A 25,902-nucleotide genomic window follows, 5' to 3' on the forward strand; every position below is an offset into this window, starting at 1 on the left:
CACATTAGTGCAGCCTATCAGTGCCCATCAGTGCAGCCTCATCAGCGCATATCAGTGAAGGAGAAAAATTACTTAATTACAAAATTTACTGGCAGAAACTAAGAAAAACTTTTTCTTTTTTTATGGTAAAAAAATAAAAATCCCAGCAGTGATTAAATTCCATTTGTGTGAAGAAAAAGATAAAAAAAATATTTGGGTACAGTGTTGCATGACTGCGCAATTGTCAAAGTGCGACAGCGCTAAAAGCTAAAAAAATGGCCTGAACAGGAAGGGGGTGAAACTGCCCTGTATTGAGGTGGTTAAACACTGCCAGTTAAAAAAATAAAAAAGCGCCCCTGTTCCCTTATGCTTGCAAGCAGAAGTGAACATATACATAGGTTGCGCCCACATATGTAAACTACATTTAAACCACACGTGAGGTATTGCCATGAACGTTAGAGCAATAATTCTAGAACAAGACCACCTCTGTACCTCTAAACTGATAACCTGTGAAAATCCTATAAAGATTTTTAAGTACCAAATTTGGGCACCATTCCACGAGTGTGTGCAATTTTAAAGTGTGACATGTTAGGTATCTATTTACTTGGCATAACATCCTCTTTTACATTATGCAAAAGAAATTGGGTAAATATTGTGTTGTTTTTTCTTATTTGTGTATTTTCTTCCAACAAGATCGCATTTGAAAAATTGCTGCGCGAATACCGTGTGAGATAACAAATTGCAATGATCGCCTTTTATTTGCTAGGGGCTCTGATTTTATATATATATATATATATATATATATATATATATATAAAAAGTGTGGGGGTTTCAAGCAAACAAATAGATTTTGTTTGTGTAGGAGAGAAATGCCAGAATTGGCTCGGTATGGAAGTAGTCAATGTCAAACACACAGACAAAAAATAATGTTTGTATCTTAAAGTGTTACTAAACCCAGGACTCTGCATTCATTATATATGGTCTCCCACAGTACACAGAACATGGAAATGTAATTATTTTTGTAAATATAAAGTGCTAAATACCTTTTCTAATCAGCAATATATAGCAGTCTTGTGACGTCTAATAGTGCATGGTTAAAGCTTGTAGGAGGAGTTTTCATACTGCACTGGCTGTGCTATATGGATGAAGGACCCCTGACCTATCTGGCCCTGTGATGATCACATGCACTCTCCCAAGAAAAGAAAAAACTCTCTAGCAATACACACCAAAATGAGCATGTGCAGGCTAACTCCAGTAACTCTGTCTTATCTAGACATGTTTTGGAGACAATGCAAGAAAGGGAGGATTTGTGCATACAGGATCAAACAGCCTTTTTTACACAGTGCAGAGGATTACCACTTAGGTTCCTACGGTGAGTATAACAAGCATGCTTTATTGCATAGACAGACCGATTTTACTGTTGCGGGTTTAGGAACACTTTAATTTCAATAATTTTGAGTAGCATACACAATGTCTGTTTCTTAAAACGTATCTATAGTCAAAATATGAGATCCTATTATCATTTTTATAATGTATTTCAATAATTTCTAGCCCTTATTCTATTACTGTAAACAGTCTTGAACTTCAACTTACTTTGCGCACATTTACGTCCTGGAATTCTGTGACACGTTTACTATGCTCTGTTGATAGGCACTGCTGTGTCACAGGTTTCATACATCCTACCTTCTGATCTACAGAAGTGCTGAAAGGAGGAGCTTCATGAGCCAACGTCAGAATAGGAATCACTGCTGTGTGCTGTAACTATAGAAATCTATAAGGCACTATCCACTAATTTTACATCCGCATTAGGCGTGGTGCATTAAAAAAGAATGTGCTTTCATCAAAATGCACATTCCATAGTGTCCATTGGTAATCACAGAATCAAAATAATCTTGTTTGTGAAAAAGATATGATAAACCACAGGCAACTATGATATGCAAGACATCCTAAACATGAAATAGTGTGTGTAGAAAGTAACTATAACCTGCTTGATTGCTTATGGCGCCACTCAATATAGAAGTTAAAGCATATACCTGTGTCCCAGAACATGGGGTGCAGGCTTGTCCTGATACCAATCCAGGGGGTTAGTAAATCTAACCCCCTGGATTGGTAATGTAAAGAAAAAAGGATCACCGATACTCCCGACCAGCCCAGGTAAATAAACTATATGATTAAGCCTTGGTGGGGGCGAAATGCATCCAATGTGTATGGTTTGATGGAGACATTTAAGCTGAGGACGCTGTATCGTTTATTAACATGGGCTAGTTGGGAGTAGCAACGATCCTTTACTCTTTATAGAAAGTGACTATACTTAATTCCCTAGAGAAGGAAATTCTCAAGTTCATACAAGTACATACTGCTGGCAATTGGATTGTCTGTAAATCTGCAGAGGAGAGAAAAGGGTCATATGGTGGGGCATATGTCAAAGATGAGAATTCTTTTCTTTTTTTTTGATCAAATGCCTTCTTTGAAAAAAAAAAAAAAAAAAAAAAAACACAAACGAGAGACAATGCAGCTCAGTGATGCATTGTCAGCACAATCCTTGAATCCCTAATTTTTGAAAAATCTATTCTAATGTGTGTTATTATTTCCATTGTTTGCACTGTGATATTTCATTTTCAACAAATATTGATTTTATCCTCCAGAAATGCTTTTTAGCAGTAATCATTACTCATATACTAAAATATAGTAAATTATATTAGGATATGGCTGATTCTCCATCCAGGGGGAACCTATTGTGTTAGTGAATCACTGAAATGATGTCCGCTGGGGACAGAGAGGAGTTTCTTCTAGTGGATGCCACTGCACCTACATCCTCAGCATTTCTATACTTTTCACTCATGGCTATTGCAGACTATTTGCAGAAAACAATGTTACATTTGTATTTAGGGACAGTTTGGACATTGAGCTAGAGTCTGCAGGAGCCTGGCATTGCACCTGCAATTCAATAAGTGTGGTGCAAAGCAGGCTCCTATGTAAAAAAATAAATAAATGCAACTATATGTGCACATATATAAATATTATATTTTTAAAAGGCGGGCTTAGCATTCAACTAAAGCAAACCTATGCCTTTGTACAAATAAAGACCCAGAGTTTGAATGACCAGTCTGGCCTGCATCCTTCAATCCCTATGCCTCCCTATTGGATACTATGACCTCCTCAAGACATTTGCTTTTGAAACCAATAAAGAGGCATAGGGAGCATTAAGGGAAGGACCAACATATGAGTCTAAGCTCTGGGTGTAATTTGCTTAATAAAGGACTGTAAGATATAGGACTATCACAGTGCTCAGGAAAATATCTGTAAATATTGTAATGTCCACTCAACATTACAGGAGCCAATATAGTATATCGAACAGAAAGTTAAGCTTTAAATATAATCCATTGTATTGTAACTGTACTCTCTGCCCTCATGTCGTAAAGTGCTGCACGAAGTGTTGGCGCTATATAAAGCCGGTATAATAGTAATAATCCAAAATTGCATATAAATGCATTACAGCTATTGGAAACATTTGGTTTAATCTGGAATATCCCCTACTTGCATTTTTCCTGAACAGTGTGGATACAAACAGCGCTTTTTAGTACCGTAGTGAAGCTTTAGGATCTTAAAGTGATATTATATTCTGGTTTTAGAGACTACTCCAAATCTCCCATTCATTTTCTTTTAATTAAAAAAAGAACACCGAACCATTAAGTAGTGGAGGTGTATGGATTATTTTGGAGAACAATATCATTAAATATCACTTTATTTTTGCTGCCTGTATCCCAACTGGGGAAATTTTCTTTCACTTCCTATGGGGTCAGTATGATAAAGAGCAAGTGGAAATTTCTGAAGTGAAGAGCAATAAAAACCTGACAAGTCCAGAAAGTTTTGGCTAAAGCTCCACTTTAAACATATCAATGAAATCAGCTTACAGAAAAGGTGGTGCATGAAAAACTACCAGAAGAAAGTGGACTATCTCGGAAGACATTATTTTGTATTTACCTGGCCCTAAGACATAACCCCTTTAAATAAATGAAGTTACAGATGTTATTTACACTTGCTCCTAGGACTCGTCTTACTAGACTAAGTGTAAATTCAAACACTAATTGCAGGCACATCACACTTCCTATTTATGTATGAAATTTCTCCCCAAATACACTTGGACTGCATCAAAGTCTGGGTACACAAATGGTTGGTTTAAATTACAGAACTGCATTTCCCAGGCATAAATCAACCTTTCCTCTGTTTACGGACATAGCCCCAAGGCTTGTATGGTATATTCATTTTTCTCAGCAACTAAGCAAGGTAAATAATTGTGCTGCATTCAAGTGCGGCCGTTTCTTACAGCATATGGCATGCATTAACTCAGCTCACAAAAAACACACACACACACACATATATATAAATTTAAAAAACAAACACGAATGCCTGCAAATTTTAAATATAGGATTCATTTTCAGCCAAGGTATAGCTGCCCTTAAATAGACAAATTTAACAAGAATTTGATATCAGTCTTATTTGGGGGGAAATACGTGTATACAGCTCTCTTTCATAGTCGTACAAAATATGAAACAGACATGCATTCAGCAATACAATGCGTTAGGTATATAGTAATAAAGCAGTAAATAGTCTAGTTCTCTGTCCCTCAGACTGAGAGAGATTTAAACACAAGCATTCTTTCTATTAATCTGTCAGCACAGGGCAGAAATATACCGAGCTACTAAATGCTGGTTAATTAGGCCAGAATATCACAACTGATAAATTACAGTACAGGCTATTTGACCACCTGTTCTGGAGCTCATTACTATAAATTACAGCGCACTTGTAACATAACTCAAAAATACATTAACAAAAACAAAATTACCTTTCTCCAGAAAATAATAAATGTGATACTACGCAAAGATGCTTACATTGTTCAGCTGTTGAAGCGATTCTCTTTCCAAGAAATCAAATCCAGGTATTTGGTTAACTGCTTATTTTGATGCGTCAACCTCTGCATTGCTTTCCATATGTGCCTGTGTAATAGCATCCTTTCTGTAACTTTCTGCTAAGGTGAGGCTGGTGCTTTGAAATAGCGCGCTTTGCACAGTAAACATTTTTAAAAACAGTGCTTCATTGTGGCCTTGATGGCACCATGCAAAAAAAAAAAAAGCTCTAAAATATACTAAAGTAAACAGTCCCTGCTTCTACTACGGAAAATCAAAGTTGTGCAAATGTACTGTATCCTAATAGCTTGAACCACCTGGGTATCAGAACTTGTACATCCTTGACATCTACTGTATAGAAATGTACACTTTGCTTTATGCTGCAGCTCATGAAAATAGGTGCCATCTGTACCAACTGTGATTACTCTCCTTATTCATTAGTATGTCTTCCCAAAGCTAACACAACAAGGAGCTCAGTGCGAAAACCTACACTGGTTCTATCCACAAAATAAAACATATTTTACATTTTCTGTCTGTTTGTACATTGCCTTAAAGTGGAGGTTCACCCGAAAACTACATTTTTAACATTAGATTGAGGCTCATTTTGTCAAGGGGAATCGGCTAGTTTTTTTAAAATCAAAGCAGTACTTACCGTTTTAGAGAGCGATCTTCTCCGCCGCTTCTGGGTATGGTCTTAGGGACTGGGCGTTCCTATTTGATTGACAGGCTTCCGACGGTCGCATACATCGCGTCACGATTTTCCGAAAGTAGCCAAACGTCAGTGCGCAGGCGCCGTATAGAGCCGCACCGACGTTCGGCTTCTTTTGGCTACTCGTGACGCGATGTATGCGACCGTCGGAAGTCTGTCAGAAGCCTGTCAATCAAATAGGAACGCCCAGTCCCGAAGACCATACCCGGAAGCGGCGGAGAAGATCGCTCTCTAAAACGGTAAGTACTGCTTCGATTTTAAAAAAACTAGCCGATTCCCCTTGACAAAATGAGCATCAATCTCATGTTAAAAAAAAAAATTCGGGTGAACTCCCGCTTTAAAGTAAACTGCCCCAAACTTAAACAATTCAAATTTAGCGTATGGTGAAAAAATTCACACAAATCTATGCCAATAAGCCATCTATCCATTTAAGCCTCCATATATCCATACCTCTAAACCTACAGGGGTAGGTACAGTACTTTAATGTAATAAGTTGCTTCATTGATCCATCACATTAGCTGCATATAACAATGGCTGCCTATAGATCTGTATCTACCAAATTCTTTCACATTTGGCTTTCAAAGAAGGCAATGAGCATTTTTGTTAATCATATGCTTTATCTGTAATGCAAAAAGGGATTTTTTCATGGAGATTTTAATGGTTTGATCATATGAGCCTTTAACGGGACTTGTCACAAACCTGGACAATTTTAATATTTAAATGGAACATAGAAGACGTTGATTTTTTCATTGCCACGCTCTAAAGACTCTAAAAGCTGTTTCGCGAAAACTCCTCTTTATTTATTCTTTACGTTTTTCCGCACTCTACAGTAGGTCCTGTCTAGGATTTCAGAGAAAGTTCTCTAGCTAGCAGCATATGAGCACTGCAAGACGTTTACATAAAGCACTATGGGGGTTATTTACTAAAGGCAAATCCACTTTGCACTGCAAGTGCACTTGGAAGTGCAGTCGTCATAGATCTGAGGGGAAGATCTGAAATGAGGGGAAGCTCTGCTGATTTTATTATCCAATCATGTGCAAGCTAAAATGCTGTTTTTTTATTTTCCTTGCATGTCCCCCTCAGATCTACAGTGACAGCACTTGCAGTGCAAAATGGATTTGCCTTTAGTAAATAACGGTCGTGTGTACGCTTTAACGACGGGGAGAAAAATGACAACGTGAAAAACGATGAGAAAAAATAGAGCATGTTCTAAATTTTTAATGGCCATTTTCCGTGACGAGACAAATGCTCTGGAGCCTACACACGACCGTTTTTAACGACCAATTTAAAAAATAGAATGTTTCTCATGAAAAACGGTCGTGTGTACGCGGCATCAGTCTATTTCACATTGTATTACTATTTCTGTGCTATGCATTCCCTTTTCTCTGTTTATGTAGTTCCTTTTGTAATGGAACTTGCTATGGGAATTGTGGAGGCTGAAATGTTAAAGCAGACTATAGCACCAATGTGGGAGCATTGATCTGTAAGCTGAAATTAATTCTAGCTGTGCTGTGTAAGGCTACTTTCACACTGGGGCGTTTAACGTAATTTTTGCGGCCCTTCTTGGCCGCGCCAACGTCCGAAAAAGGGTTAAAAGCGCCCGCAAAGCTTTGGCAGTGCGCAGGGGTGCTGTACACCGTTCCTACAGCGCTTCAAAGATGTGGCTAGCAGAATTTTTTGGGCGTCCTGCCAGCGCACCTCTCCAGTGTAAAAGCACTCAGGCTTTCACACTGGAGTGAAAGGAGAGGTTCTTTACAGGTGCTATTTTTAGCGCTATAGTGTCTGTAAAGCGTCTCAGTGTGAAAGCAGCCTTACATGCTCACAGTCTCTGACTCTTTCTTAAAGTACACCTTCAGTCTATAAGTGCACCAATAGTATCTGATTTTCTCCTGAAGCATTGGTCTCTGATATTATTCAGTAAATAATGCTAGAAAATCTATGTGCAGCTCTTTGGTGATCTCGGGGACTTATATCTACTTAGCTGACCACTACTGCTGTGTACATGATCTTAAACCTCTAGAGTGCCTTCTTGGTGTTGGAGGGCATTACCCTGACATGGAGGTCTGCCTACTCACTGCACTCCATACCAGCCTGTAATTTTGGTTTAACTAAACTTAGTTCAATAGTAGGTGTTGTACTGTGAAAAGTACCATTATTTTGTTAAAAAAATAACTAGCATTAACTAACCATTGTCAGCACTTAAACATTGCAATGTTAGGGCCCATTCACAATGGGAAATGCATGTGAATCACACAGGAAAGCTGTGTGGTTACTGTGTGATTCCCATACAATTCCGTGTAGTACGATTTCAGCTCAATTAATTTTGAATTGGCTAAAACCGCACCGCCCCAAAAATGGTGCACGCACTACCTTTTGAAATGCACAGCAACCACATTGCATGGTACTTTTGTACTATGTGATCTGGTTCAGACAAACACTGTGCGGTTGTGACCTGCGTTTGGGGTTTCGATAACTTTGCACTGACCCCTGCAGCAGATCACAAGGACAGTGTGGTTGGAATGCAGGGCAGGAAGCCACACAGAAACGCAAATTTCCCACACTGCATTCTAGCGTGACCGGCCCTTAAGAGTTTTCTAACAAAATTATTAACACCCAGCTATGCTCTGTGGACTAAAATGAACTGAAGCACTCTCCAAATCCGTGAGGAGGGGAGAAGATATTTGCAGGTCTCATTTTCACCACAAACCCAAAAACTATAAAGTTTACTCTTGTAAATTACTCCTTATATCAGGCTGTATCTGTGCTGTGGACCATTAATTCCGCATGCACAGTTTATCTAGGCAGCAAAAAGGATGATTTGTACCATCAACAATTCTACAAATTGGCCATTTTATAAAAAAAAATGATAGATGATACCTTGTTAAGGTGCTTTACAGTGGAACCTTGGATTACAAACATAGGCCCGGATTCAGAAAGGACTTACGACGGCGTATCTCCAGATACACCGTCGTAAGTCCAAATGAGCGCCGTCGTATCAATGCGCTGATTCATAAAGGCAGTTACGCCTGAATTTGGCCAAGATACGACCGACGTACGTCTCTTACGCTGTCGTATCTTGGGATGCATATTTACGCTGGCCGCTAGGGGCGCTTCTGTAGATTTACGCATCGAATATGCAAATGACCTAGATACGCCGATTCAGAAACGTACTTGCGCCAGTCAGATTTAGCTACGCCGTTTACGTAAGGCGTATGTCCGGCATAAGTTTACCCCTCATAAAGCAGGGGTAAGTCATGTTAAGGTATGGACGTCGGAAACGTCGGAACAGCGTCGTATTTTACGTCATTTGCATAAGTCGTACGTGAATGGGGCTGGGCGTAGGTTACGTTCACGTCGACAAAGCATTGAGCCGACGTATCTTAGGGAGTATTTGCGACGTGATTCTGAGCATGCGCGCGCATGCGCCGTTCGATCGGACATGAATTTACATGGGGTCACGCTTCATTACAATACAACACACCCACTGCCTTGCTACTTTGAATTACGCGGGCTTACGCTGGCCCATTTACGATACGTCGACGTAACTTTGGGAGCAAGTGCTTTGTGAATACAGTACTTGCTTCTCAAAGTTACGTCGGCGTAGCGCATAGGAGATGCTTTACGCCCGCTCAAAGATACAGCAATGTATCTGAATCGCGGCCATAATCCATTCCAGAATGCTCGTAATCCAAAGCACTCGCATATCAAAGAGAGTTTCCCCATGGAAGTAAATGGAAACAGAAATAATTAGTTCCGCATTGACTTCTATGGCATGCAATACCACATGTGACCAGAGGTTGGAGGGGGCGCCGGAGAGCCTCGGAAAAGCTCGGGGACAGCTCGGATGATTTCGGAAAGGCTCAGGAATGGCGTATTTCTGAGGTTTTCTGAGCGGCTCAGGCGCCCCCACACCTCAGGCCAAATGCGGTACTGCACAACGCTGTGGCTTGAATCTTGCTCTTTTTGCGAGAAAACACTCGCAAACCGAGTCAGGATTTTTTTAAAAAAGTGCTCGTATTGCGAAACGCTGGTTAACCGCGTTACTTGCAATCCGAGGTTTCACTGTATTTCAATTCATCAGTTAGTGAACACACAAGCAGATACAAATGCAATCAGTTTTAAAAAAAAAAAAAACTAGATTTCAGGCAAGAATTTTTATAAAAAAAATTTAGTTTGTAAGGGAATATTTTCTTCGCCCACTGAATATGGTGAAAAACAACAGTATTTTTGCTTGCACATGATTGGCTGATGGATGTTGGATGTTGGCAGAGCTTCAGCTTATTCACTAAGCTGAGGGAAAACTGCCTGGCAAAAAGCTAAATTCCCCATACAAGGTGAACAGCCTATTTACCTTTAGTAAATCAACCCCACTGTGTCATCATGTACTGTAATACACTTTCTCTGTTTACCATGAGATGGCACTATTGCTTTGCCTAAAAATGAATTGACGTCAGACAAAACAGACCTTTAAATGCAGAATGAATCAGCATACAGACCATGCCAAGATACTGCATACATACTGTGCTGCAACTATAAAACATCAATTCCAAAAAAGTTAGGACACTGTAAAATCTACATAAAAACAGAATGCAATGATTTACGAATCTCATGAATCCATATGTTATTCACAATAGAAAATAATGTTCCAACTTTTTTGGAATTGGGGATATAAAAAAATAACTATGTTGTCTAGTGTGGTATGTTCTCTATAGTTACACAGTGGTTTAAAATGAATATCACATTCTATTTCTCCATTTTGTTTTTTGTTTTAATGCAGTATAGAAATTAAAATGCATACACACATTTCCAATGTGTATATTATATATACACACACACTGATACAATGTATTTGTCTCCTAAAATGATCTCTGCGTGTGATTTATATACCCAAACACACATATATATATATACATATATATATATACACACATACAATGTTTGTGTATATATATATATATATATATATATATATATATATATATATATATATATACATATACACACACACACATTACATGCCTCTACAAAAAAAAGTACATTTAAAAATTAAAATATTAAATAAAAAATGCACTAAACACCAGGACTTCTTAGTCTCAGCAACATGTGATCTGTCACTGCAAGAAATAATTTGCACCCTGGTTTTGCTGCTCGTCTCAAGCAGCAGCAGCTTACACGGATTGGTAAAGAAAGTCCTTTGCTCTGCTGATTAGATCCTATAGCACAGTGACGAGAAGCTGCTGCTTTATTTATTTTCTTTACACAAGTAGCTGTGGATTGCAAAATTTAGATGAATTGATCCATCCAAATCAAAACAAATTTTACCTAAATAATCCATCAGGCAGCATTGCAAAGGCCTGAATTCATCACAATAATTATTCCCAGCTTGTTTGAACAGCACACACTTCTTAGGTGGAAAAGTATCAGTTTGTCAACTGTACAATTACACCTTGACAGTGCCACAAATAACCTTAAATACCTTTTGTATGGACATCACTACTAACACGGTAACCCAAATGTGTGCACTCTTCTGTACACAGTTTATTCACTTATGCTTACTTTATTGCAATAATGGCAAACATTCATCAGGGGATATACCACAATAATGTGTATGGCTTACATGTCATTTGTAAAAAAATTAAAAATAAATGACTTACTATGTTGACTATACAATTCAGCTTTACTTCAATGCTTAGCCACTGTTTTGTTTAGCCTACTTTGTTAAGAAAACATACAAGCCAGTGACAAACTGTCAAGTATCACTGAACATTTAAATAAAACAGAAATGAAAAGACAACTTTACTAGCTTGCGGAATGGAAGTTATAATATATGCAGCAGCGCTACCAAACATACATGTGCATTCATAATGATCTGCATTCAGGATTTCTCATTGTTCCCGAAATAATGAAATCAGTCTAATCTGCTGTATTGGACAATTACTTTGTTTTACAATGCTCTCCTTATGGGATCAATCTCCTCCAGTGCAATATTCTTTTCATAACAAAGTTTTTAAATCATTTTAATTACCTTCCAAAAGCAACATTCTATTTCTAGTCTTCACAAGATGCAACATTGTCCTTTAACAAATACTGGGGCTGGTAACCGGCATTACTGTACGCCTATAGGCACAGGAAATGTTGCCTTATATTATTCCAGAGAAAAATGCCTATTAAATGTTTATTGCAAATATCTAAAAGATATTAGCAACAAATCAGTATAAAATATAGTTTTATTCAAAAATTATTTTGGGTTCCATATCACGACTACTGTATACATCTACAAATGCAACCCTTTGGTGCTATACCACTTGCACATGTAAAACTTCATAAACCATGGCTGATAACATACATAATATAGATTTAAGGTGGATCACATTCAGTATTCGAATTTGGCCAGTTATGTTTCTCATCATTAGAAAGTATTATAAAAGCAAAGGCGCATCAGGAAACGGCTGGAATATTCATGATTAAGCTTTATAGTATGGTTATAAAATGAGAAGGAGTGATTGCAGCAAGAATAAAATAAAATAAATACACTGTTGCACAAGTTGTTTAAGCTATTCAGTGGCTTCCAGTAAATTTATAAAAATAAACATATATGAATATGTGAGAAAATTTACTTGGATGCGATGAAAGGTGAAAAGTTTGCAGTGTTCTTTCATATAAATTTAAGCATACTGCAAAATCTTTAAAGATGAGGATGTTTTTTCTTTTACGAAAATAACTAACTAAATAACTGTATATGTTAAAAATGTGCATATCAGTCAGAAGTTACAGAACTTTTAGGTGAACAGCAATAGTAAACTTTATAAATAAATAAGAGATCTATCTGTGTATGTATGGCTGGACTAAATCATAAAATGCTACTGTGCTGACTCCTGTAGTCTACTGACATATACAGCAGCAGCTGTCCAACGTTCCATAAACTAGAACTATACTAAATTGGCCAAACTCTGTTTCCCAACAACATACATAAAAGCACAAATGAAGAGATTGCCTTTTAGCAACTGCTTTGTTTGTAATATTTAAAAAAAAGGAACTAGATGTTGTAATTTCTCATTGACTAACTGGATTTTTTTTTCGAGCCATGAGCAAATCAACTCCGAGTTTAGCAACATCTGAGTAACATGGTTTCCCAGTTAACGTGCAGTATAAAGTACATGGTTAACGTTTAAGATATTTCCAATAACGACAACCAATAGCAAGTTTGACTGAAACATGTACAGTATATGTATATTATTGTTTCCCTTCTACAACAAATGTGCACCTAGTAGCCCATTTGTGTAAGGTTAGCATGCATTGTCCTACCTACTGTTAGCATAATCATTGGCAGAATCTCAACTGTTTTTTTGTATGCATCCCTCTGCCACAGTTTTCTTTTTTAACACAAATGTTTCATATATTTTTATGCTATTAAATGACACTAAAGTGTCATGTGAAGAACATGTAGTTCCAGTAAATAAGACTGTAGACATATCAAACATAAAAATTAAAGCACAAAGTAACACAAGAGTGAAATAATGTAAACCAGATTCCAATGTAAACCTGTATTAACAAATTTTTTACAAAACAGCTTAAAAAAAAAAAAAAAAATTTTTTACAAAACAGCTTAAAAAAAAAAAAAAAAAAAAAAAAAAAAGAATATGAACATTTTTAAAAATCCTATGAGATAGCAACGTTTGTGAAATAATGTGGCTGTCTTTTATAATGTGAATAATCAAAGGAAGACTTCAGAGATTTGGAACTCTCATTATCCAGACAGACAATAAGAGGAGGATCGTGATATACTAAGGCAGGCAGTACCAAGAAATGTTTGTTCTTCCTCTGAAGATCACCTTTAAGTGAATTATCCATCATACTTCAAAATATTTTTAAAGCAGCTTCGTGTAGGAGGAATCATGCAAAAGCAGAAAGGAGAGGGTATTTGTTGGCAATAATTTACACTTGAAATTGCAAGACTCCATAAAAAAGGAAAGAAAAAGTTAAAATATTTAAAAGCACAGCTGAAAATGAAAAGAACATAATTTGTATGTGTAAATAATATATGGGTACAAGAGGATTTGAAGTTGACCTATTTTCAAATATTAAGGTAAAAGGTATGCCAACAACCATGCTTGGATAAAAGCATCAAAAGACTGAAATATATACCTTTTCTGGAGCCACTCAAATACCAAAAAGCCCAATGCCGCTTACACACGGTCTGAATTTCTGACAACAAATGTTTTAATAGGAGCTTGTTGTCAGAAATTCCGACCGACCGTGTGTAGGCTCCATTGGATATTTGCCGTCGGAATTTCCGAAAACAAAAATTTGAGAGCTGGTTCTCAAATTTTCCGACAACAAAACTTGGTGTAGGTTAAATCATTTTACACTACACTATATTACCAAAATTATTGGGATGCCTGACTTTGTGGCATCCCAGTCTTAGTCCATAGGGTTCAATATGGAGATGACCCACATTTTGCAGCTATAATAGCTTCAACTGTTCTAGGAAGGCCGTCCACAAGGCAGTGTTTGACCATTCTTCCAGAAGTGCATTTGTGAGATCAGGCACTGATGTGGAAGAGAGGGCCTGGCTCGCAGTCTCTGCTCTAATTTATACCAAAGGTACTCGATCGGGTTGAAGTCAGGACTCTGTGCAGGCCAGTCAAGTTCCTCCATCCCAAACTCACTCATCCATGTCTTCATGGACCATGCTTTGCGCACAGTCATGTTGGAACAGAAGGTGGCCATCTCCAAAATGTTCCCACAAAGTTGGGAGCATGACATTTTCAAAAAAATTCTTGGTATGCTGACGCCTTAAGAGTTCCCTTCACTGGAACTAGGGGCCCAACCCCAACCCCCTAAAAACAACCCCACACCATAATTCCTCCTCTACTAAATGATTTGGACCAGTGCACAAGCAAGTTTGGGGTGGAAGAACTTGAATGGCCTGCAAAGTCCTGACCTTAACATGATAGAACACATTTGGGATGAATTAGAGAGGAGACTGTGAGAGAGGCCTTCTCATCCAACATCAGTGCCTGGCCTCACAAATGCACTTCTGGAAGAATGGACAAACATTCCCATAGACACACCCCTAAACCTTGTGGACAGCCTTCCCAGAAGAGTTGAAGCTGTAATAGCTGCAAATGGTGGGCCAATTCAATATTAAACCCAACGGACTAAGACTAGGATGCCATTAAAGTTCATGTGCATGTAAAGTCAGGCATCCCAATACCTTTGGTAATATAGTGTATTGTGGATAATGCCACTGGATGGACCTACTAATTGTTTGTTAAAGCGGAGCTCCTCCCAATAGTGGAAGCTCCCGCTTTTCTTACCTGCCCCTCCTCCGCTGGCTGCATCAGACCCTGAAAACCGTACAAGGAGTATGTACCCTATTTGAAGTGAGGAGTGTTTGCCTCACACTGGGACCTACGGTTCTGTGTACGGTCTGCTTAAGAAGAAGCGGTTTCCTGATGCCTCAGATGGAGCTCTGAACAAGAGAAGAGCTAGCCATTTAGTCTAAAGCACAGTCTATCTTGCCTCTTATTAGTTACTGCTTGGAGCTTGTTGCAAAAATTAAGATAAGCTACAAACTCTCATTTTTTTTTTTTTTTATACAGGCTGTGCCAAACAACGTACCTGTACGTTATTGTCTCTTCCGGGTCTGGGGCACGCCCTGCCGTGACCAACTCACACTGTGATTGGACACAGTGGGAGCAAATCAGCAGGTCCTGCCGATCGTTGACAGGAGAGGCAGAACTGTGCAAACAAAGCAGACCGCCATTCTGTCAGAGAGGAAGATGGAAATCTTGTGTTCCTGCTAAGCAGAAACACAGATCTCTCTTTTCCTCTAGTTAGGCCATCCCCCACACAGTTAGAAAGCACTCATGGGGAACACACTTAACCCTTTGATCGTCACTGATGTTAACCCCTTCCCTGCCACTGTCATTAGTACAGTAACCGTGCATTTTTTTTTTTTAGCACTGATCACTGTATTAGTGTCACTGGTAAAAATAAAAATTCCATAAAAATATCCCATGGTTTGTAGACATAATAACTTTTGCTCAAACCAATCAATATACGCTTAAGGGGGTTTTTCTTTTTACCAAAAATATGTAGCATAATACATATTGCCCTAAATTGATGAAGAAATTAGATGTTTTACAATTTATTGTATATGTTTTATAGCAGAAAGTAATTTTTTTTTTTTTAAATACCACCAAAAGAAAGCTCTGACTGTGGGGGAAAAAAAGGGACATAAAATTTATTTGGGTACAATGTCGCACGACCGCCCAATTGTCAGTTAAACCAATGCAGTGCTGTATTACAAAAAATGGCCTAGTCATGAAGTGGGTAGAACCTTCACGTGGTGAAGTGGTTAAATTGATTCATAAAGATAGAAAAAAAAATCTTACTGTTTGGATTGTCTCCAATGCCATTGTTTTTTCCATTCCAGTACCACAGCAGCAGCGTAGCATCCCGTGATCCTGAGAGAATGTAACAGTCGCCTCCAATATATGACTCTGATCGAGCCAGGCAAGTCACAACATCCCAGTGTCCAAACACCACCTGAGTCAGTTTTCCTGTAACCATAACAATATTTAATAAATTATTCAAAAGTAACAAATTCATACAAAATAAAGCAATTAGTCACTGCTATCAAGACACATAGTTAAAAAAAATAAACACTGAAGGAAATTACACTTACTGCCGAGTTTCAGGACTATATAAGCTATGTCATCTTTAGAAGTAATGCAAATAGAGAAAATTCATGTAAAAAAATCATACATGTTTAAATTGAAGATGATTTGGCAAGGATTTAAATTTCCCAACACAGGGCTTCCCTCCCTTTCACAATCTTTTTCATCTATTCATTTCAACCCATTATCCCATAGACAATTATTGACAGTAGTCAGGTTACTGCAGCCTAAAACAACTATTACAGAGCAATATGCTCTAAAGCTGTAGAACAGGCCAATTATTAATGTTGCTGTGCAGGTGTTGGTCTAGTGGTCCCCATGATATTTACAAAAATCTACAATTTTATAGCATAAAAAACTATTCATTTAAATTAACAATATGTTATTGCGATTCCCTCCACTGTTTTTTTTGCCTCTGTATTTCTTTTCTATTGGACAAGCACTTATGCCAATACAGAAAATATTGCATTAACTCAAGCACTGGGATTTCCCCTTTTTTGACAGAACACATTTTCTTGTTATGCAGTTTTATTTGACAGCGCTGTTGCAAATAAAACGAAATAAAGGAGAAAAAGGAAAACAGACGCAGGCACTTAGCACTGCTGGATATAAAAGGCCGCCTGAAAATAATTCCCCCTGCCAGGAGAGGGTTTATGATGCCTTTTCAGTATTCGCCCCGTTAAGAAAAAAAATAATGATTTATGCCACAAGAATTTCCTGTTACAAGTATAAAAACAAAACAAGGAATGCTAAAAAGAAAAGGGCCCCTTCATCCAGAAGTGATAGAATATAATCGAGTAGAACACTTATTGCCCTGAACTGCTATACATTACATGGATTGTGCATGTGTTTGCCCTGTTCCTCAAGCTCACAGACAGACCGAGCAAAAGTATACTCTCCATACTCTAAGTGATCTCTGAGGATGCAGACTGTCACAAAAAGGCTAAAATGTGTATGGCTCCAACCAAACTGTGGAGGGAGGGGGAAAAACCCTGGAATTTAGAAAGAGCTGGGACCATTAAACAATCAGAAACACACGGTAGAGTTTCTTTTCTAACAGCTTTCACAGACGTGTTAATCCCGTGTCCCACATGTCGAGATGAATATGGTAAGAGACTTCAAAACATATCTGCCATTTTTTTAAGAATGCATTTAGCCAAGCAAGTAAAATTTGCAACCAAAACCATATTTCCAATACACTGCTACACTAGGATGGCATAATAATAATTTCAAACATATTCAAAGTAAAAAAAAAATGGAAGCAAACTTCATTAGAATACATGGCCGTCTGAGATGCATTTAGCAATTTTTAGTTATTCAGTCATACCGACCTGTACAGAAGAATAAAAGTACCAAGTCTGATCTTAACTAACTGCATATACTACAGTCTGTAAAGCATAATTTAACTCCCAAACAGAAGATAGTCTAGTTTCCTTTTTTACATTTTTACAGATTTTATATGAGTGATTAAATATATATATACTAACCAGCGGACATGTCCGGCGGACAGGTTTTCAGCGGACAAGTTTCTTAGCATGCTAAGAATCTTTTGTCCGCTGGAAACCTGTCCGCTAGGCCAGGAAACCTGTCCGCGGACCAGTTTCATCGGACATGTTCGGTCGTGTGTACGGGGCCTAAAGCTCGTCCACATAGCACACATTTTATTCCTATCCTTCCAACACACTGTGATAACTTGTCTAATTCTTTTTTTTCTTAGCGCACACACAAACATAGGGCAGTGTTGTAAACTGTCACCATGACCTTGTATTTTGACTGATTTTGTGTTATGCAATTTAGCCCGATGGTGGGGTAAAAGAGCTAAAAGTCAAGGAAAATGAGAACAGGTACAATGAGCTTTATTTTGGGCGTCCTTTTTAAATTAAAATGTCAATGAAGTCTTATTATACCACATAAGATACTGTATACAATATTTACAATGCATAAACAATTTTTAAAAACAAAACAAAATCCCACAGAACGTAATTTCCCATGGTAAGACTTTTTTTCTCCTCTCTCTATGGTGATAGACGAAGGTGACCCAGGTCACCCAAACAGTTTGGTCAAGATTATCAATCTATGCATGCATATTAATTTTGTACAAGGAGGTAAATATCAATGTAAACCAAACTCACCCGTGTCAGTAGAATAAACACGGAAACTTTTGTCCCAAAAGCCGCAGACTAAAATGAACCGGTTGTCCGCTGTTATGACAAAACACTGAGAATGCACCTGGATGCTTTGGTCTAAAAGGTCAGAGATTTGTCGCCTGTGCATTCCTGTGTTGTTTGCTACAGAGATTAGAAATAAAAAACAGAAAATATATTAACAAACTTTAATTCTATTGTGAAATAATTTTACTTTATAAACTATACAATCTATAATTAACTTGCAGGGCAACCCAATGCCATATTCAGCACATGGCCTTCTTGACAGGTAATATGCATTCACATCATCTATACAAGTCAGGCTTTGTAGCTATAAAGGCAGAGACAGAATCCCTCCCAATTAAGCTGATATAGAGCAAGTTATTTGCATGGTTTGTCTTGCATCATCATTATGTGGGCACCACTAAACAGGGTTGTAGCACATTGCTGATAAATATACTGTAGGAAAGGCCAGAAATGGTTCCAGTGCAGGTCAGAAACTGTAACTGAAGACTATTCTAATCCTTCCTCTACATACAATTCCACCCACTCTTCAAACCACGCTATTGGTAATAAAACACTGCTTGCTACTTTTACTTGGCCAGGATTTGCAGACATGTCTCCTATGAGCAATTCTTGGGCTGCGAAAAATTTACTGCTGAACAAGGCAAGCTCATGTGTAAAAACTACTGTAACAGGAAGACTACAACTGTAACTCTGTACACAAACACTTTCTACTAGGTTACAAGATCACATAGTATACAACAGAAATGGAAAAGGGAAAAGAGATCTTCCTAATAACTAGATATCTGTAAATACTGTTTGAATTTGTAATGTTATGGTGTAGAAGTTTATCTTATAGCAGACATTTTATCCAGTACATACATAATACTCATCATTAATATATGATGGTGCACAGGGGCGGACTGACCATTCCAGCACTCAGGCACTGCCCGAGGGCCCCATCAGGGTTGCCAGCCTCAGTAAGACCAGGGACAGTAAGTAAAAATCGGTGTTTTAAAAAAAATCCCAAGTTTAAAGCTGCCCTGCCTCTCCAGTACCTTTTCTGTGTTTATGTGTATTTTGTGTGTATGTATACTGTGTGTGTCCGTTTGTGTATACGGTTTATGTATACTGTATGTGTGTGTGTATACTGTGTGGCCCCATAATCTCCTATTGCCTGGGGGCCCTATAATCTCCTATTGCCCAGGGGACCCATAATCTCCTATTGCCCAGGGGCCCTATAAGTTGTCAGTCCGCCCCTGATGGTGCATAGGTTATTGCACTTCCACAAGCTGTATAAAAATGGTGGCTACACGTATCAAGTTTTCCTATCTTTTAGAGTTATGTGAATGACAGAGAAAAGTTGGATTGATAGGTCATCTCATGTCAGAACCTTCTACCTCAACTTAATGAGAGTCACCAATCAAGTAGTGAATCTTGTGTCAGTCATATGGAAGTCTCTAATATGGGCAGACAAGCTTGCTTTGCCCCTTTCATCTGGCATTTATCATCTAGCCTGGGGAGTGGACCTATGTTTGTATGCATATAAATATCAAGTAAACTTTGAATCATTTTCTTGATATGTGCAATTATCTTTAGCACAGAACCTAAAAAGTAAGAGAACACATGTGGTTGTAGTAAACTCTTGCATACTTTACAACCCTTGCAGATTTGCAGTAGTATAAGGGAGAGAGATAGTTGTAAATATTCTCCTGTGTGATAATAGAACTAATATAGATCATTGACGAGGACTATTTATGGATCAAGAACCTCAAGGCACCTATGAACTATTTATTAAAATAGTTTGCAGTTATGTCTTTCTAATCACCAAGCTTAGGAGACAGCATTGTGAAAATTCATCACAGGTATCTTTTGTACATTGCAGGGCAGCTGCATACAAAATTTAAAATAGAAAAAAAAATTCCCTGAGCCAACAATAACCTTGCTTTCCAATAGGTGTACAGCTGGGTAAAATTATGTTTTCAAGGAACAAGCCTAGCCCACAATCATTAGAAGAATGAAAAAGTTCCACACCTGCAACTATTTGTAGTGTTATGTGCACCACATAAAACCACAGATGCGGAGGTACACAGATGGGCTCAGTTGGAGTTTATTAATGGTATGATGTTAATATTTGCCTGCTGCCTAAACCAATGAAACATGAAACTGTGAATAAATACACAAAAGCATTACTGTGCCAACCTACAGAGGGACCAACATTGCACACTTTATGCATCAGATCTACATATTCTCTCTTAAAACTGAGTTTAACTACTTGACATTCAGTGGTTCACCCTAAGGATACGTGTGCCATAATCCAGCAAAAATAATGTGGGTTGATATAACCATAAAGTTGCTGCCTTGAGCTATGTTTTAGATGCCCTGCGAATAATAAGGACTGTTGTGTTTCTTTACGAGGCAATAATGTGTTCCCCTGGTGGGTAAACAAGTCAGTATTGTAGTTTATTCTAGCCAGGGATTTGGATCATAGCTCTGAGAATCTGAGCGACAGCATTACGACTGTTTTCTTCTACAAGTCATTTTTTTTCCTTCTGAAGTTCTAAAACTATTATTCAGCTGTAAACAGACCAAATCACACTAAAACTCCTGCAAAAGAAAAATGACTGTTTCTTTTCTTACCTATGACATACAGTAGGAATATTTACGCTGAACATGGGCTAACTCACATAATACAGCAAATATTAAAGAGCAGTAACCCCTTTGTGACCAATGAGATTTCAATGTTCAGCAAAATTATTATATAAACAAAAATCTGATTGGATGCTGCACGAATATGTATATTTACGTATACATAGTGGTGTGTGAATAGTGTGCTTTAAAACAACAGTCTTACAATGCTATTATATAACTCTGGGTCTAGAAACATTTTGCCACATTATTTTCCTTGAGACCAGCAACATGTGAAAATTTGACTTTAACCACTCCTTAATTTGTTTAGGTGTGTGTGCATGTGAGCATGAACATCCTGGAATATGGGAACATGATGCAAAAACAATAGCGTGCAACTATTCTGTGATTATTTTGGAGGCTGTTGTATTAAAGGTGGTTTTGCTAAATTTATCAATGACCCTATTAATTGCCCATTTTCACCCGTCTGAGTTTCTTGTGGGGGAATAGAGGGGACCAGCAACCTCGGGTGGGCATCTCACTGCTGAATCAGCGGGTCCCCCAACTGGAAACAGCAGCAGTGTGGGACCTGGAAACTTGGTATATCTGGCTTCAAAAGCTAAGGGGAAAAGGGCCAAACAAGATGAATTAGAGGTGGGTGGGAGAGAGGCCTTTAAACTCAAAAAGCTTGTCAGCAGCAGAACAAAAATGCATTTTCCCACAAAGAAAAATTCATGCTAATTTTTTGGTTAACACAAGCCCAAGAAATGGAAACATGCTATTTTTCAGTCCATAAAACTTCAGCAAAACAGACCAAATGCTGTGGGACCACAGGGTCCAACACACAGGTACCCTCCCCCATCACCCTCAACAAACCCTTTCTATTTCCTATTTACCAGCCCTGTCCTTTCATCCTTACTGTGTCTCTGTAAGGGCCAAAACACCAAATATGCTCTATTGGATTGAGATCTGGTGACTGTGGAGGCCATTGGAGTGCAGTGAACTCATTGTCATGTTCAACAAAACCAGTTTGAGATGATTTGGGCTTTGTAACATGCTGCATTATCCTGCTGGAAGTAGCCATCAGAAGATGAGTACACTGTAGTCATAATGGGATGGACATGGTCAGAAACAATACTCAGGTAGGCCATGGTGTGTAAACTATGCTCAATTGGTACTAAGGAGCCCAAAGTGCGCAAAGGAAATATCCCCCACACTATTACACCACCAGCCTGAACTGTTAATACAAGGCAGGATGGATCCATGCTCCAGGACTCATTAGACCAGGCAACGTTTTTCCAATCTTCTTTGTCCAATTTTGGTGAGCCTGTGCGAATTATAGCCTCGGTTTCTTTTTCTCAGCTGACAGGAGTGGCACCCTGTGTGGTCTTCTGCTGCTGTAGCCCATCTGCTTCAAGATTTGATGTGTTGTGTGTTCAGAGATGGTATTCTGCATGCCTTGGTTGTAAGGCATTAATTGTAATGTTGCATTTCTATCATCTCGAACCAGTCTGCCTATTATCCTCTGACATCAACAAGGCATTTTCGTCCACAGAATTGCTGCTCCCTGGATATTTTCTCTTTTTCAGACCATTCTCTGTAAACCCTAGAGATGGTTGTGGGTGTGAAAATACCAGTAGATCAGCAGTTTTTTTTTAAATACTCAGACCAGCCTGTCTTGCACCAACAACCATGCCATGTTCAGAAGTCACTTAAATACCCTTTCTTCCCCATTCTGATGCTTGGTTTGAGCTTCGGTAAATTGTCTTCACCACCTCTACATGCCTAAATGCAAGGAGTTGCTGCCATGTGATTGGCTGATTAGCAATTTGTGTTACCAAGAAATTGAGCAGGTGTACCAGGTGGCTGGTGAATGTATATACCTGCTATCTAAGATGCATGCCTTTTAACTAGTATGTATCCCCTGGCTCAGCCTCAACTCATAGAAGGTGTCCATGTCATTGGAGCCAAAACAATCGACCCGGGAAAGAGCATAATCATTGTGGTGATTTTTACCAGGTCTATGCTCCACCACAAACTGGGACTCTGGCCAGGAACAATTGTGCTTTCCAGGCGGCATTTGCCCCCTTTATTCTATTTGTTTCATGTTAACAGAGCATGGTTGACTACCATCCAGAATGTCCTTCTCAATAGGTAGTACTGGAGCAAGTATAGGTTAGACTTGATGAACTTGTGTCTCTTTTCAACCTCACCTACTATGTATCTATGTAAGACCAAGGCCTACATAATAGCCAAACATTGTTCTACCACATGACATGTTTTCAGCCGCAATTAAACTTCTGACTGAGAAAGACCAAGGAATGCTCCTTGACCCTGATCCAGGGTTGCCAACTTTCAGTAAATTTACGAACAGTTTGTAAAATCCATAATTGTTGCATCTGTCCATGAATGTCAGTTACGGACATGCAGCCTACATGTCCGTAATGGACGTTCAAGGACAGATGAAAAAAGTACAGATTTTATAAACTGTTTGTAAATTTACTGAAAGTTGGCAACCCTGCCCTGATCTCCTGTGAATGAAAAATTATTTTGAGATCTTGGAAACGATTAGGACATGATGTTGGCACAGTGCTGACTTGTGCTCCAAGAAGGCCTTTTAAGCATCTGCATTCCACTTGATCATGACTGACATCCTAACATGGGTTTAATCGGTCAACAGTGTTTCCAGCATGGCAAAATTAGGCACAAACGGTCTGTAGAACCTCATTAAGCCCAGGAATACACACATCTGCTTTTTGGTGAGGAAACAAGGCCAAGACTGTATAAGCCTCTACCTTGCTGACTTAGGGCTTCACCATACCCCTTCCTACAATATACCCAAGGCACTTTTCTTCCTCCATGTCTCAAGCACACTTGGAGTCATGGTAATTCCCCTATTTTCATAATAAATTTGAACAAATGGGATTCCCGGTCTCCACGAAAAGCAAGATAAAAACATCAAGGGTGCGGGTATCAGTAACAATGTAAAGCATTTACTGTATTTATTGGCGTATAACACTCACTTTTTTACCCTGAAAATAGAGGGTAAACTGTGCCTGCGTGTTATACGCAGGGGGCTGTGGAAAGTTTTTTTTTCTGAAACTTCCCTCTTAAAGTTAGGGTGCATGTTATACGCTGATAAATACGGTATTTAAAATAATAGTATCACTCAAAACATGTCCTGTATTTAGCTTGAAGTGCAAAGAGCAGATGTGACAGCAGCCATTAATCATACTCAATGTCACATAAATCATCATCAGACATATCTATAATGTTTTCTGAAGGTTTGAGGTCTGTTCTACCCATCTAGTCAGACCACCAACCCCCCTTCCCCAAAAAATCTTTGAAAGTCACATCAAACTATTACAGGGAGTACCAGATTTCTTACCAGTCCAACCTTGTGTTCAACAGTTTCACAGGAGCCACTAATAGACAGACACCAGTCGGAAGTCCAGGTACCTTTCTATTGATGAAGATGACCCAAAGTGTCTTGATCATAGGTCCCACCAACCAAGGTATATTGTACTAGGGTTACTATACTTCCCAAGTTCAGTAGAGCCGTGAATGAAATCTTGTTGATGACCACAGTGCATTCAAAAAGGGCCCCCCACCTGAAAGGGTGTGTGTGGTACAGGCTTCTTGTGCAAAGAGAGAAAGACTCTTTAGAGCACCACACTGCATGGGCTCCTCTTGTCATGGGCACTGTGCCCTATTATGGCCCAAGTACGACACCTCCAACACTGTATGGGTCTTTACTTCTGGTGCACAGATGATCCCAGGTTGCTCCCCTGAAGGGTCAGAATTGATTCTTTGTAGCAGGGGTAATTAGCTTCTACGTTATCATATATCTTTACACTATTTGGTCTGCAGTTTCTGGCCTCCAATACGTATCCACCATTGTAGGACGACCAGCAGGGACCAGAGATACTGATCCATTATGTACCTCTCCATCAATTGTTGTCCTGTTAAGGTCTAAGAGTTGCAGCCATTGTCACCTCAGATGGGTCCGAATCTCATATTGCACATGGTCACAAACCCTAGCATCATCAGGAGTGAGGTCCTAATATGCTTCTTGACAAGAAATGAGCAATTAGGACAACCCATTTGTCTCAGGACCATACTTTTTGTTCGGCTGTCCTCTCAAAAGTTTTCAGAAGTGCCTCCACATCATCTACAGATGTCAGCTTTTGTAAAAAAAAATATGCTCCAATATAATTCGTTTTTTTGTGTTAACAGCCTAAGCACATTGAGATTTTTTATTTGTTGATGCCCCAGTTGAAGTCCCTCTAGGACGAAACACGTAGGCCCTGTTTTTTTTTTACCATTTCTCATATTGCCCTTTTTATATTTGTGATCACTTTTATTGTATTTGTTGGTTTTATTCTAATAAAACCCAAAAATCTTTTTGACCTGCACCATTGGGGCTGTGTTTTCCTTCTCTCCCCCACATACGGTTTGGAGTCCTCCATTTCACCCCTCAAGGGGTTTATCATTATCCTTCCTATCCACCAACGAGTGGACATCTTGGGATAATCAGGATATCCATCCGGGACATCGTGCATCCATGGCCCTCCACTGACGATCTCTTCCATCCTTGATCCAGTTCGAGGAAGCCGAGCTGAGTACACCGCGCGAGTGTTCATGCCTGATTGATCTACTGTCGCTGACAGGCAGATCCACGCTTTCTGGTAAGCGCAATTTCATCTCCATTTAGAAAGTGACCTGTTTTCTTTGAGGATCCACGTGGTCATTCTACCATCCATTCATCCCACCGTTTTTGGATGGACTTTCTAGTGTTATATTATTTTTGATAGTGTCCTCTTCAACACCACTTTATTTTTTATTTC

General features: G+C 38.8%; 1 protein-coding gene across 3 annotated transcripts in view; it reads right to left on the minus strand.

Moving 5' to 3' along the window:
- Positions 1 to 25,902, minus strand: part of LRBA (LPS responsive beige-like anchor protein) — a 789,979-nt gene that overhangs the window by 50,112 nt on the left and 713,965 nt on the right. For all 3 annotated transcript variants that reach the window (XM_040331890.1, XM_040331889.1, XM_040331891.1), the window contains 2 exons: positions 18,413 to 18,568; positions 15,996 to 16,163 (listed from right to left, as the gene is read on the minus strand). In XM_040331890.1, coding sequence (XP_040187824.1) covers positions 15,996 to 16,163; positions 18,413 to 18,568 — 324 coding nt within the window. The remainder of the gene's footprint in view (positions 1 to 15,995; positions 16,164 to 18,412; positions 18,569 to 25,902) is intronic.

Source organism: Rana temporaria, chromosome 1, assembly GCF_905171775.1.
Source record: "Rana temporaria chromosome 1, aRanTem1.1, whole genome shotgun sequence".
NCBI classification, from domain to species: Eukaryota; Metazoa; Chordata; class Amphibia; order Anura; family Ranidae; genus Rana; species Rana temporaria.